The sequence below is a fragment of the Marmota marmota genome, unplaced genomic scaffold (genome assembly GCF_001458135.2).
Source record: "Marmota marmota marmota unplaced genomic scaffold, marMar, whole genome shotgun sequence".
NCBI classification, from domain to species: Eukaryota; Metazoa; Chordata; class Mammalia; order Rodentia; family Sciuridae; genus Marmota; species Marmota marmota.
In genome coordinates, this window is record NW_026000205.1 from 5,538,733 (window position 1) to 5,553,325 (window position 14,593).

Sequence of the window (14,593 nt, forward strand, 5' to 3'; positions counted from 1 at the left end):
CCCCTTTTAAAAACAGACCATTCCCAAATTTTCCTCATAATTAGATTTACATGTTCCATTCAGTCGGGAACACTATATATAGATGGAGTGTGTTCTTTTGAAGGTGTTGTATCTGGAGGCACATAATATTCTCTCACAAATGAAGCTCATTTTGATTCTGTTGGTCAGCACAAGTAATTCCCTATGGATTTATCATCCAGTGATGAGTCTTGCCTTATCTTTACCATGGTGGTTACACAATGATGATTTCTCTGACTTTAGTATTTCCTTTACATTTAACAGATTTGGTATTCTGCAGTAAGAGCCTCCTCCCAGCTTTAATTTATTTGTTATTTGTAGGGGTTTTTGAATTTTTAAATAATTTATAATTTATTGTTAAAATTACTTTGTTGTCATTGTTCCAAATTTGGCTCCTTTAGACTGACTCCTGTACCTCCGTAACATGCCCTAATACTATTTTTAGCACTTCTTTTATGGCACAGCCTGATGTCCTGTGATCATTTTTGCTTTGCCCCAGCTATGGAGGCATCCATACCCTTTTGGGGAAATCATATTTAACTCCAAGACCTGGATGTTGCATATGGTCATCCACCACTGAGGTATCTTTGTTTCTTGGTCTCAGGGCAGAGCTAGGAAGTGTGTGCACACACATGTATGTACATATACACATAGACATATACTTACATATACACAAACATACATATAAGTATGTATACAGGTGAATAGATGTTCAGTTTCATTCAAAATAAAATAAATGTTAGTTAAAGTTATACTTACATATAATTTCTCATCCATGAGATTGGTGAAAATTTTAAAGCTATACTTTTTTTTTCTTGTATACCTATGGGAAATAAAGCACTCTTATTCATTGAAAGTAAGAATGCAAAATCATGTTATCCCTAATGAGAGCAACCCCAGACAACGTCTAACAAAACTCTGTACCTACCTTTCCCAGCAGTCTATTTCCATCTATATTTTTTCCATAAATATAACCAAGTGCAAAAGAGCATTAACAGTACATTGCAATTTGTGTAAGAAAGAGGAACCCAGGTAAAGGTTATGTGTATCTGCTTATCTTTATAAGAAGAAACACAGGAGGGAAGGATTAGTGAAAAAGAGGGAGCCATACTTGAGTATACCTTTTAATCTAGTTTTAACAAAATAGGCGTCATCAAACTTAAATATTTTGCCCTCCTTGTCTTTCTTATAGCACATCAGCCCTTCAAACCAGACCTGATAGCCCAGTTGGAGAGAGAAGAAAAGCTTTTAATAGTGGAGGCAAAAATCCAAAGAGATGGATATTCAGGTGAGACTTGTTCAACGGGGACTAGTAGCCAGTGAGCCCCTCTGGAACACAAGGCAGGAAATGTCAGTTCTGTGCTTCAACTCTTCAGTGGTCCCCATTTCAGAGATAGTAGATTTAAAGCACTTACAGTGGCCCACTAGGACCTATAGTATCTGCCTTTTACCCCCTTGGTTTTGACCATTCTTGTCAGTTTTAGCTACATCACCCTAATGCTTCCCACCAGACCTATAATCTGTTTCTCCATCAGGTTCTGTGACTTACTTTTCTTGCTGTCTTAATGTATAAATTGATTAATAGATGCATGGTCCTTGCTGTCTTCAGTCTACCCTGGGACAGCTAATAGATATAGAGTAAATCAGGGTAATTGAAGAATACTCTAGAGTGTTGATTGTATCTGATAACTACATTATTGGGGGGAAGAAGGCCAGCATCTCATTAAGGGGTCCTTCTTCCTGCCCAGGATAATCCAAGCCACCCTAAGACTTACAATCTGAAATAATTAGTAAATAACAAAGCACAGATACTCAGAAATATTTACAGAAAGTGAAGCCTCTGATAGGTCTAGTCCACATGGGTTCTGGAACTAGATGAAAGACAAAATGGCTCATTTAAGGGGGTACATCAAAGGCAGGGATAAGGTTTTATGGGTGGAGTCTTGCTTTGTGATGTCTTGCAGTCAGCAGGTTGACATCTTGGCAGGTCACACCCATCTCAGGTGCTGTGTGGGCCACAGCAGAGCAGGAAAGAGATTCACATTGTCCCTGGGCAGTTGACCAGAGGAAATGACCATTGGTCATTCCCAGACACCAGATGTCTCTATCCATGAAGCTTCCATGTGTGGTGACCCACATGCAACCCATGGACGGCTCCTGACACTGCATGTCCTGTTTAGCTGTCTTTGGGTATTCATAAATAGGTAACCATTATTCCTAGAAGACAAGAATAGCCAATCAACTAAAGTAAGTACCAAAATGATCAGTGCCAACATTGTACTTGACCTTTCTCATGCAGCAATTTCAAGTGAGACACTCTTGAGTTCATATGCCCATTCTGTTCTCTTCTCTCGCCTAAACAGTCTCTTCCACATAACATCAGTCTTGAGGTAGAATTTTAAAGTTGGACATTTACATGAGTTCAAACATTTAATGTTTCTTGAATCCTCGAGACTAACATCAAAAGCCACTGTCACAACTGTGTAGTAATGGATTCTCCTGGGTAGAAAAAAAAGAAAATTTAAAAATGAATTTATTCATTTCTATAATTTTTGTTTCCATGTCAGTTAAGGTTCAGGGTCACACATGGTGCAGTGCCTTCTTGAGAGCAGGGTTTGACAAATATTTTCTCCAGAGGTCCAGATAGTAAATATTAGGCTTTGCTGGTCACATATAATCTGTGTGGCATATTATTTGCTTTTTTACATTATTTAAAAAACAAGAACTAGCCAGGTGCAGTGGCATTGTCTGAGTCTTCGCACTTAGGAGGCTGAGGCAGGAGGATCACTTGAATCTAGGAATTCAAGAGTAGCCTGGGCAGCACAGTGAGACAGTCTCAAAAAGAAGGAATGAAGAAAGGAAAGAAGGGAGGTGTTTTAGTCAGTGTTTTTGTCACTGTGAACAGTTTATTTGGGACTCATGGTTTCAGAACTCTCAGTCCATAGATGGTCATCTCCATTGCTTTGGGCTCAAGGTAAGGCAGAACACCATGGCAGAAGGTGTGGAGGAGGAAGACAACTCAGGACATGACAATCAGGAAGCAGAGAAACTCTACTCACCAGGAGTGCCCAAAGGCATGCTCCCAATGACCCACCTCCTACAGCCACACCGTGCCTGGCCAGGTTACCACTCAGTTAACCCCTATAAGTGGATTAATGCACTGATTAGGTTATGAGTCTCATAACCCTCTCACTTCACCTCTGAGCCTTCTAGTGTTGTCTCACATGTGAGTTTTGGGGGATACCTTTTATCTAAACCATAACAGGAAGTAAGAAGGGAGAGAAAGTAATGAGCTCAGAAAAAAATGATACAGTATGAAGTATCATTACTCCATCAGGAGGCATGTTGGGAGATTTTTCTCTCTGCTCAACTATGGACAGAAACTTCTACATGCTTATTACCAGGATCAACTTGGTTGTGCACAGGCCTCTGTACACACATATTCTGATAGCCCTTCTGGTATCCTGAGGGAGCCTGAGGCTGCTACCATTTGGGCACCTTTTAGGAACCCAGCAGAGGAACTTCCTATTCAGTTAGGACCAAAGCATTTTCGGCCACATGTATGAAGGTCTTTCAGCATCGAAGCCTTTTAAATTGTGGATGGACAGAATGCCTTTATTTGTTTATTTTTATGTGGTGCTAAGGATCAAACCCAGTGCCTGACACATGCTAGGCAAGTACTCTGCCACTGAGCCATAGCCCCAGCCCCAGCATTGAAGCTTTTTTAGCTTGGATAACACTAATCCATTTTTCATAGATGCCATGAGACAGATTTCTCCTGTCTCACAGATTCTTTCTTCTAGTCTGTTCTCCTTATCTTTCCAAGCAAAAAGAGGAACAGGGAAGTAGAAAATATAACCTCTAAGAATTCCTCATCTTTGATTCTGCATCTGTTAGCATCTTTTATCTGGTATGGAACAAAGGACCTTTCCATTTCTATCAGATAATTGTCATCAATTGTTGTCTTCATTAATTTTAATTCCTTTATTACTTAATTCAAATGTAAAATACACCATGTTAACAGTTGCTGCAATTTTAATTTTATATGTTAACCTTAACTCATTTTTTTCAAAAGTTAAAGTTTAGTTATTTTATTTTTTATTTTGTGGTACTAGGAATGGAACCCAGGGCTTTGCACTTTTAAGGCAAGTACTGTACCACTGAACTACATCCCCAGCCCTTCACTTTAACTTTAACTCAACCTTTCATAAATATTTTGTGATGTCTTAGATACGTCACTCAGATGTTGACCTAGCATTAATAATTCTTTGACATAATTTCCTTTTTAATAAAAAATGCTCTTCATTTGCATTAACTAAATTCAAATAGAAAGAAGTTATGGATGAAATGGCATGTTGCTAATGAAATATGATAAATCTGTTAAATTACATGTTTGAACAGTTTTTCTTATAATTTGTTGTGCCTTTTGCGATCATCTGCATTGACAGTGGTTCTGACATCTAATCCCTGGCTGTGGTAGGCAGGCCAAATTTATGTTATAATATCAAGGGAGTCTGTTTTCTGCACTTCACTCTCTCTGCTTCTCCCCATACAAGCCTGTTCTTGTTTTAAATATTATATATTTCTCTCTGTGGACTGTCAAAACTGTGGAAAGTTACATGTTGGAACCATTGTTAATGTCGATGATTGGGAAGATAGAACTTGCTCAGTTCTGTCTGCATAGAGGGCAAGAAGTGGAGGGAGCCCAGAGTCTTGCCGTTAAATACACTCAGGTAGAGAGGTAGAGGTGAGCCTGGTGTGGTTGAGCATAGCCAGCACAGCAGCTTCAGGGCTGCTCTGTGGTCACACATCATTGCTGTGCCTTGTACTTGCCCACAGAATGCCTTAGTTCCTCTTGCTATCTGAAGGTGTCATCAGAATGTGGGGTGATATCCGGCTGGTTGTCCATGCTGATGTTTTTGAGTAGCTTCTAATAGAAGTGAAAAAGAAAACATAACCAAAATTTGTTTCTTTCAGTTCATTATGGCTATCATATTTAAAGGAATTGTTTGTATTTATTTATGATAGAATTGCTTTGTTATTGAATTGATTGACTTAAGATGCTGGAATGATTGGCTTTTTCAAACTTAAGTGCAAAAGCAGAATTACTATGAAATAAATTCTCAACCATTTTACCTCAGATGAGGTCTTTCAGTGCTCTCTTGAACTTATTTTCTCCATCAAATAAAGTTCATTTATAAAGTTAGCATAGTTTCTCATCAGCACCCTACCATTGATAAAATAGAACCTAAAATGTTGAGACATGGAAAGAAAGTGACAAAGTGCTTTTGTCTGCACTGCTGGTCAGAGGAAATTCAAGTTAGTTTTGTTGAAGGTTTGGTGTTTTCCATGAGCAGTGAATGAAAGCACCTTTTTTTCTTTTTTCTCTTTTTTGAGGGTGGGGGGAATGCCAGTTATTGAATCCAGGGGCTCTTGACCACTGAGCCACATCCCCAGCCCTATTTTGTATTTTATTTAGAGACAGGGTCTCATCGAGTTTCTTAGTACCTTGCTCTTTTGCTGAAACTGGCTTTGAACTCACCATTCTCCTGCCTCAGCCACCCGAGCCACTGGGATTACAGGCATGCACCATTGTGCCCAGCCCCTTCCTCTTTTTTTTTTTTTTTTTGAGAGAGAGAGAATTTTAATATTTATTTTTTAGTTTTCAGTGGACACAACATCTTTGTTTGTATGTGGTGCTGAGGATCAAACCCGGGCTGCATGCATGCCAGGCGAGCGCGCTACCGATTGAGCCACATCCCCAGCCCCCTTCCTCTTTTTAACATTGTAAAAACCACTGATTAAAAAGAAACTTTAATCTCTTATATTTTCTGAGAGATTATTGTCATAAACTATGTAGTAATTTGCATTGAAATAGATGCTTTGTAAGACATTAGACTATTGAGCTGCTTTTATGTTCTAAGACATGTCATTCCCAAAAGACTTGACATATTGAGCTATACCTTTATAGGTATATAGTGGGTATTTTTGATGACATTGAAACTAAGCTGTAAGCATTAGATTAACTTTATCTAGAAACCCAAATTTCTCTATATTATAGAATTTTATTGTTAGGAGCTAAAATCTTTTTTAAAAAAATATTTATTTTTTAGGTGTAGATGGACATAACACAATGCCTTTATTTTTATGTGGTGCTGAGGATCAAACCCGGGTCCCGCCTGTGCCAGGCGAGTGCTCTACTACTGAGCCACAATCCCAGCCCCAGGAGCTAAAATCTTAATGTAACAACTGAAAGCTTTGCATTTGAGAAGGCAGAGGCATCAATAACCAACTTTTAAAAGTACCCAGATGAGTAGTTAGCAGATGCCTTGAAGTGTTTTCCCACAGTCGGTGTATTCCCCAAGAGCCTATGGCATAGGGCCATTATGGGGCCCTTTCTTTATTCCTGTGTTTTTTTTTTTTTAAATGTGGGGATAGGGTAGGTCTTACAGGTGAAATTTTGCTCAAGAAAAAATACGCTATTTTAAAAGTAATTCTAAAAATTAAAGACGCAATTCATAGTTCCTACCTTTGGATCTTTTATGGGTCATTTGCATTCATTTCATCCACAAGAGATTCTTGTGACCTTTGCTTTTCTCTCCAGAAGCATCACCCTGAGTGTAGCCCTATCTCTCCTATAAACTTTGAACTGCCTGCAAAATTGCCATCACTAGGTTTTTTCCCAGTAAAATAATTTATATGTACATGCCCTTTTTTGTTAGATGAGTGAGAATAACACAAGGCAGTATTTATTGAGCAACCACTATTCACTAGGCCATATTGTAGGGGCAGTGAAGATAATTCGAGGCAGACTACTAAGTATTTGTCCTTGTGGATAATATATTCCAGCATGGAAAGACAGACAAATAAATAAGGAAGAATTACTGTGGATGCAGGCAATATTCATATTTATACCTTTTTTCTGAATAACCTGGAGAAGTTAGTGTGCTGCCAAGTACAGTATTAATTCAACCCTGCTTAACCAGTTTTGGTTAGGATACTTCTCCCTGGAACATGAAGATCTGCTGATTGCTTATAATCCAGTATTTAATAACTAGATAGCAGGTCATTTCTACCCAAATATGCCTGTCTTCAAACTCTTCCTGGTGCCTCAAGACTCCCTAAACATTAGGATCTTATTCCAGTAAATTGATGCAAACCAAAGTTGATGTTCGTTAGGTTTTATTCCTGGCTGATGAGATGCCTAGGAAAACACCTTTCAAGTTCCCTGAGACTTGGCTGTGCTTGCCTCCTGCACCTCTTTTTTTCTTGGTGTCTTGAGTTGAATCCTCTAAGAGTTTTTCATATTCTGATCTGCACCATGGCCCTTAGTAATTGTGAAATGTCTTTTGAAAGGATTTAGAGATGATAATGACTTACAGTGACTTAGAGATGGGCCATATGATATCTCAAGCATAGATCAAAGATCTGTCGACCACCTTGGGCATAACATTTAACATCCAATCTCCTTATAAACAAACAGAAACATTACAATGATGATATGCCTGAGAAAGAAAGAAAGTTATTATCAGAACAAAAAGCACTTGTCCATTTGCAGCCATATTCTTTCCAATTTGAGAATATCCCCTTCTCTTTCATCCTTTGGCTGTCCAGGAAACCCATGGTAAACCCATGATAGCATTCTTATGGTTACTAGGCTTTTTAAACAGGACCACCATTTGCTGATCAGGTTGTGTTAAAGCCCTGATTTTCAGGTGTATAAATAATCTGAATATTGTGGATTCTATTTACATATCTAATGTAACCTAAAAGGAGGCATTTTCTAAGTATTCTTAGAAGTAGTGACATGAATTTTTTTCCTGATTCATTCAAGGTATGTTATGACCTAAGAATAAAGTATTGAAATCTCTGAATAAAGCATTCACTTGTACACCTGCCTGAATTCTCTTTATCCTTATAGGAAGCAGCAGTCAACTCAAGACAGAGAATGTTCAAGAAGTGGGATTAAGCTACTTTTCCCCCAAAGAGCTTTCTTCCTGTCAGACTTGGCAACAAGGTGCAGGCAGGTTAACCAGGGATCAGGATTCTATGAAAAACTTTCAGTGTGACAAGAATTTCCAGTTGCAAAAACAAGGTGATTTTCTCTACCAGATTTGGACAGAAATGCCAATTCAGATTTCTGAAGATGGGAACTACATATTGACTCGTCATGTAGGGGATGATTCAAATTATGTAAAAAATCAAGAATTTCCATCTTTGAGAGACCAGCAGTATTGGAGGAAAATGTATCTGACAGAGTCACATAATTATCAATGTAAATGTCAACAAATTTCCACAAAAAATAATTCCTGTAGGTGTGACAGTGTCAGATGGATCTCACATCACAATGATAATCTGAAAGTACACAGAAGTGGAAAAGGTGGCAGTTGTCATGACTGTGGAGAAGATACCATGAAGGCATCATTAGTTCATCAGGACTCAGTTCAAACAGGGCAGAAGCTCTGCCCATGTACTGAGTATAGAAAAGCCTTCAGCAGTGACTGCAATTCTCAAGTTAATCAGCAGTTCCACTTAGAAGGGAAGCCCTGCACATATAGTCCATGTGGAAAAGGCTGTAGCTATAGGTCAATTCTTCATCTACATCCAAGTGTTCAGAGGGGAGATAAAGATGTTGGTGAGAGTTCACATCTGCAATCTCATCAGAGAGAGTGTACAGAGAAACTATGCAAATGTTCTGGATATAGAAAGAATTTTAATAATTTCTCTTCTGTAAACACCTTTGAACTTAACCACACAGGAGAAACATCCGGGAGGTGCAACCTTTATAAGAAATCCTTCAGTTATAGCTTAGACCTTAAAAGCATTTTTAGGGTCCATACTAGGGAGGAACCCCATGATTGTGAGAAGAATGGGAATATTTTAAACCAGAGTTCATGTCTTCAAGCTCATCAGAAAATGCAACCTGCAGAGAAACTATACACAGGTGTGAAATATGGGAAAGATTCCATTTGTAGTTCAGATCTTAGCGTTGAACATAGAGTTCACATGGAAGAGCATCCCTATAATTCTAAGGAATGCAATAATGACTTCAGTCTGGCTTCACATTATCAGGACTTTCAGGTGGTCTATCCTAGGCAACACCCATATAAACACTATGTATGCAGTAGCAACTTCAGTCACAACTCACATGTTCAAGGCCATCAGAAAATTCACATTGGAGAAAAACCTTATAAGGAGTGTGGAAATGGCTTCAACTGGAGTTCAAAACTCAAAGATCATCAGAGAGTCCACACTGGACAAAAGCCGTACAAATGCAGTGTGTGTGGCAAAGCCTTCAGTCATAGATCCGTTCTCAATGTTCATCAGAGAGTCCACACAGGAGAGAAACCTTATAAATGTGAGGAGTGTGATAAGGGCTTTAGTCGGAGTTCATACCTTCAAGCCCATCAGAGAGTCCACTCTGGAGAAAAACCATACAAATGTGAGGAGTGCGGGAAGGGCTTCAGTCGGAACTCCTACCTTCAAGGCCATCAGAGAGTTCACACTGGAGAGAAGCCATATAAGTGTGAGGAGTGTGGAAAGGGCTTCAGTCGGAGTTCACACCTTCAAGGCCACCAGAGAGTTCACACTGGAGAAAAACCATTCAAATGTGAGGAGTGTGGGAAGGGGTTCAGTTGGAGTTTTAATCTTCAAATTCATCAGCGGGTTCACACAGGAGAAAAACCCTACAAGTGTGGAGAATGTGGTAAAGGCTTCAGTAAGGCCTCAACTCTTCTGGCCCACCAGAGAGTCCACACAGGAGAGAAACCATACCAGTGTGATGAGTGTGGGAAGAGCTTCAGTCAGAGAGCATACCTTCAAAGTCATCAGAGTGTCCACTCTGGGGAGAGACCATATATATGTGAGTTATGTGGGAAGGGCTTCAGTCAGAGAGCATATCTACAAGGTCATCAGAGAGTCCACACAAGAGTGAAACCATATAAATGTGAGATGTGTGGAAAGGGCTTTAGTCAGAGTTCACGCCTTGAAGGACATCGGAGGGTCCATACAGGAGGGAAACCATACAAATGCGAGATGTGCACGAAGGGCTTTAGTGAGAGCTCACGCCTTCAAGCACATCAGAGGATCCATACGGAAGGGAGACCCTACAAATGTGAACAGTGTGGTAAAGGTTTCAGTGGGTTTTCAAGTCTTCAAGCCCATCACAGAGTCCACACTGGGGAGAAGCCATACAAATGTGAGGTGTGTGGAAAGGGCTTCAGCCAGAGATCAAACCTCCAGGCTCATCAGAGAGTACACACAGGAGAAAAGCCGTACAAATGTGATGCATGTGGTAAGGGTTTTCGTTGGAGCTCAGGTCTTTTAATTCATCAGAGAGTCCATAGTGGTGACAAATTCTATAGAAGTGAAGAATTTGATAAGGATTATCCTGCTGCAGAAAATCTACACAGAAATGAAGGTTTGTAAAATTTCTGGTTTGTATTGAAGTCCTCAAAGGGGAGATGAAATTTCCTAGTCATTAGAGTTCTTTTAGTGGGCAGAAAAGCTTTTTACAGTGAAAATGTAATTTCCCCCCAAAATCAACATTTATGATGGTTAGGAGATCAGACAGCAAAGACCTCCAACAAGAGGGGCTACTAACAGATTTTGTCAAAAATTTTAAAAATCATTGAACCAGAAGCGAGGACTTACAAAATATGAGAGTGTGGTCAGGAATTTAACAGAAGTATAATGGTCATCATGCCTGACTCCATGCCCAGTAAGATGTAAACCTCATGAAAGAAGGGAATTTGCTCATTGCTGAGTCTACAAAATCATGACATTTCACAACTTGGAGTAGGTGCTCAGGATTTTATGCTAAGTGAGTAAAAGTATATAAATATACATAATATTTGAAAATTTTATGAAGCTCATTTCAAAAACTTTCGTTTAAAAATGGAATTGGAAGAATAATTCTATAACTAATCTTAGTATCACTTCAAGTAAATATTTGAAATATAGAATATCAGACAATATTGCAATTTGAATTAATTTGAATTTGGTTGTAACCCTTTTAGGACTGGTTCCCATATTTCATCCTCTTAAATGGGGGTATGCAGAATTTCTTAATAGTTGTTCTCTTTCTATACAGCATACTCAATTTCCGTTTAGCACCCTCTCCCTGTCTCCCCTCCTCCTACTCCTTCTTCTGCCCCCTTTCCCTGTGTGTGTGTGTGTGTGTGTGTACACAAGTGTGCACTTTAAATGACAATACAAACTAATAAACTGTTTCTGGTTAACTTTGCAAAAACAGAATGCTGCATTTTACATAATTGAATTCTTACTTCTGCCCTATGTTAAGGCAGAATTTTACTGTAACATTTGGAAAGTGTCAGTAGTGATTACTGATGACAAATACATTTAAATAAATGTCAGAGTTATAATGGCTTTTTTAAAAACTCTCCATATTTCCATTAAAGTCCATTTGATCTGACTGATTTTTAAGTGTTGGTGTTGTCTCTAATCCAGACCTTTGTAGGCAGGGTGTGTGGCAAGCTTGAAGAACTTTTAAGTTCTCTGTACTCACACTTTCCCGACTTGCACAAAGGGGAAAATCTTGAATTTTTCAAAGCATTTAACCAGTTGACTCTTAGGACAGTATTGCCATTTACTTGCTGATCTCAGTTTTCCAGAATAATGCATTTTGTTGGTGGGAGTGAAAAATACAAGTTTCTCATCCAATACATATCAAACTCTTGTGTATATAGTCATGTATCACCTAAGAACAGAGACACATTCTGAGAAATGTAGGGCAATTTCATTGTGTGAACATCATAGCATGTACTTAACACAAACCAAGATGTCTACAACATCGCCCAGCAATATAATCTTATAGGACTTTCTTCATATGTGCACTCCATTGTTGATTGAAATGTTGTGAGTTACATAACTATATCAAAATGCAAAATGTGCATACTCATCTGGAAATAATAGGATAATAATTTATGATTAATTTTAACAGTGATGGAGGATTTACATTGATGGTAATTTTAAAATGCAATACTTATTCATCAATAGGAATTTGGATAACTTTCTTTATATTCCTTTACTGTGGAGCTACAAAAAGTATTAAATGCATCAAAAACAACAGCACACTATCAATGAATATTGTTTATTGAAAATGTGTGTTGTGCCTTCATAATATCTAGTTAATTTAATTTTATATAAATATGTGTTCAAATACATGCTTATAGATAATATTTGAAAGATTATTCATCATTATGTATATAGCAGTTTCCTTAGCAAGAAAAATCTTAGTTCTCTCTCTTTTTTTTTGCAGTTCATTTTTAAAAAGTACAATGGACATTTACCAGTTTTATTAAATTAATAATCAACTACTGAGATATTAATCCTCTATTTAAGAACTTGTGATATGATTGCTCTATTTTATTCTTTGACAGTATGGCCTAAATGTAAGAATAAAACCCCTGAGTTTAATTTTCAAATTTTGGGGGTTTTTGAGGATACAGATTAATTAGATGCTTAGATGCAACAACTTTATATTTCTGTGAGATTTCTTTAGGTCTCAGTGTTGCCTAGGATGTCCACATGTCAGTAGAGTAAGCTGATGCATCACATTTTGGGGGGTCATATTTCCCTCTGCTGGATGAAAAGGGTGACAAAGGCACTAGTTTGAACTGATCTCTGAGATGCTGGCTCAAGAATTACAGTGTCATCAGAAATCCAGGGCTTCTAATGCATTTCTTATCACTTCTAAGGAAAAATCATGAGAACTCATGGTGGTTTTATTAATAAGAAGGCTTTTAAATCTTAGTAACAGAAAATTCAGGGTTACTTAAACCAAAAGTATTTTTGTTTAAATAAATGAAAAGATACAGATAGATTAAACCTGAGTCTTGTGATTGCTCACAACATGATAGCATTCCAGCTTTCTTTGTTCACAACCAAGGAAAGAGCTTCAGTCTTATTTTAGTGGTATGTAGTTTTGCTCCACAAAGTGCATAGGATTCCTGTTGTTTTTATTTAGTCTCAGTTTTTAGGACACCCTGGACTGTTCTGCTCCTGGTGACAGGTAACAGCGGGCTACACAGGGAAAGGGGAAGAATGTGGACAAAGAAGAATTCTCTAGCACAAGTGTACAGGATGGCCAAAAGCTGAAGCACAGCATAAATATTGGGGAAAGTCTTCCAGCACTCCAACCCCCACCCTAAACACACAGTCATACCAGAGAAGTTTGAAGCCAGTGGTACACTGAAGATAACTATTGAGAAAAAGAAAGAAAAAAATTCAATTCCAGCTTTCTTCCTATCCAGAGCAATCCAACATTCTAACAAATCCTAGCAAAACAACCCAAGTTCCAGGCAAAAATATTCTTTTCTTCAGTCTCTACTATTCTATATATGTTATCTGGCATTTGAATAAAAAATGAGAAAAAACCCTCCACTAAGAGCAGACCAGTCAACATCACAGAGTTGACCATATTTTGGAGCTATCAAGGAATTTTACATAACTGATTGATATGTGAAATAAGCAGACAGTATGCATGAGAAGATGGGGATTTCAGTGGAAGTTAATAAAGAATCCAATGGGAAATGCTAGAAAAGAAAATTTATAATGAATACTTCTGAAGGACTTATGAGTAGGCTTAAAAGAGCTGAGAAAAGTGTCAGAAAACTTGAATGTGGGTCAATAAAAATACCCAATCTAAAACACAATAGCAAAAAGTGTGAAGAAAACAAGAACAACCAATAATTGAAAATATTGTAATATCTAATGTTTTTATGATTTTAAACCCAGGGTGGAGGGAAAATAGATATTTGAAGAGATAATGGCTGATAATTTTATAAAAGTAAAGACCTCACCTAGATCCAAGAAACTCAGAATATCAAAGCGGGATTTAAAACAAACAAAACTGGAAATCACAGGTACTTTATTGCCACACAACTAAAAATGGACAAAAACATTGGCCAAGAGCAAACAGAAAAGCAAATATGAGAAAGGCAGCAGAATCCTCATCTGAAACCAAGCAAGCAGAAGACAATGGAGTGTCATCTTCAACATTTTGAAAAATTCTGTCAATCAAAAATTGTAAGTCCAATGGAAAAAAATCTTTCAAAAAGTATGCTATTAAAACATTTCCAGATGAACAGAAACTGATAAGATTCACTATTAGCATACCTGCACTACAATAAGTATTAAGGACTTTTACAAACAGGAAGAATATCCTATCAGAAATAGACATGAATCTACCAAGAGACTTTTGAAAATGGTTAAAATGAAGGTAAATATTTTTAAAATTTTATAAATTTTATTTTAACACTTGATAGTTAACAAGTGAAAATAGGAACGAGGTATTATGAGTTTATAATGTATAAAAGTAAGATTTAGCAATATCACAAAACAGGACAGATTGAAATTGGAAGCATATTGTCATACTCTGTCATGAATTTTGTCCCTTGAAAGTAGACTGTAGAACAGGCCCAGTGGCCCGCGGAGGGGCAGAGCTGCCAACCACGCCTGCAAGGTAGGCGGACCTGCGACCCACCGGCAGAACAGGCGCAGCGGCCTGCTGAGGGGCAGAGCCGCCCCCTCCCCCCGCGCCTGCAAGGTAGGC

The 14,593-nt window shown here is 38.1% G+C and overlaps 1 protein-coding gene across 12 annotated transcripts in view; it reads left to right on the forward strand.

Moving 5' to 3' along the window:
• The window catches only part of Znf112 (zinc finger protein 112), a 28,020-nt gene extending 16,568 nt beyond the window's left edge, over window positions 1–11,452 (forward strand). For all 12 annotated transcript variants that reach the window (XM_048790732.1, XM_048790726.1, XM_048790735.1 and 9 more), the window contains 2 exons: window positions 1,211–1,306; window positions 7,940–11,452. In XM_048790732.1, the coding sequence (XP_048646689.1) occupies window positions 1,211–1,306; window positions 7,940–10,446 (2,603 nt within the window). In that variant the 3' untranslated portion in view covers window positions 10,447–11,452. The remainder of the gene's footprint in view (window positions 1–1,210; window positions 1,307–7,939) is intronic.
• Window positions 11,453–14,593: the final 3,141 nt, after the last annotated feature.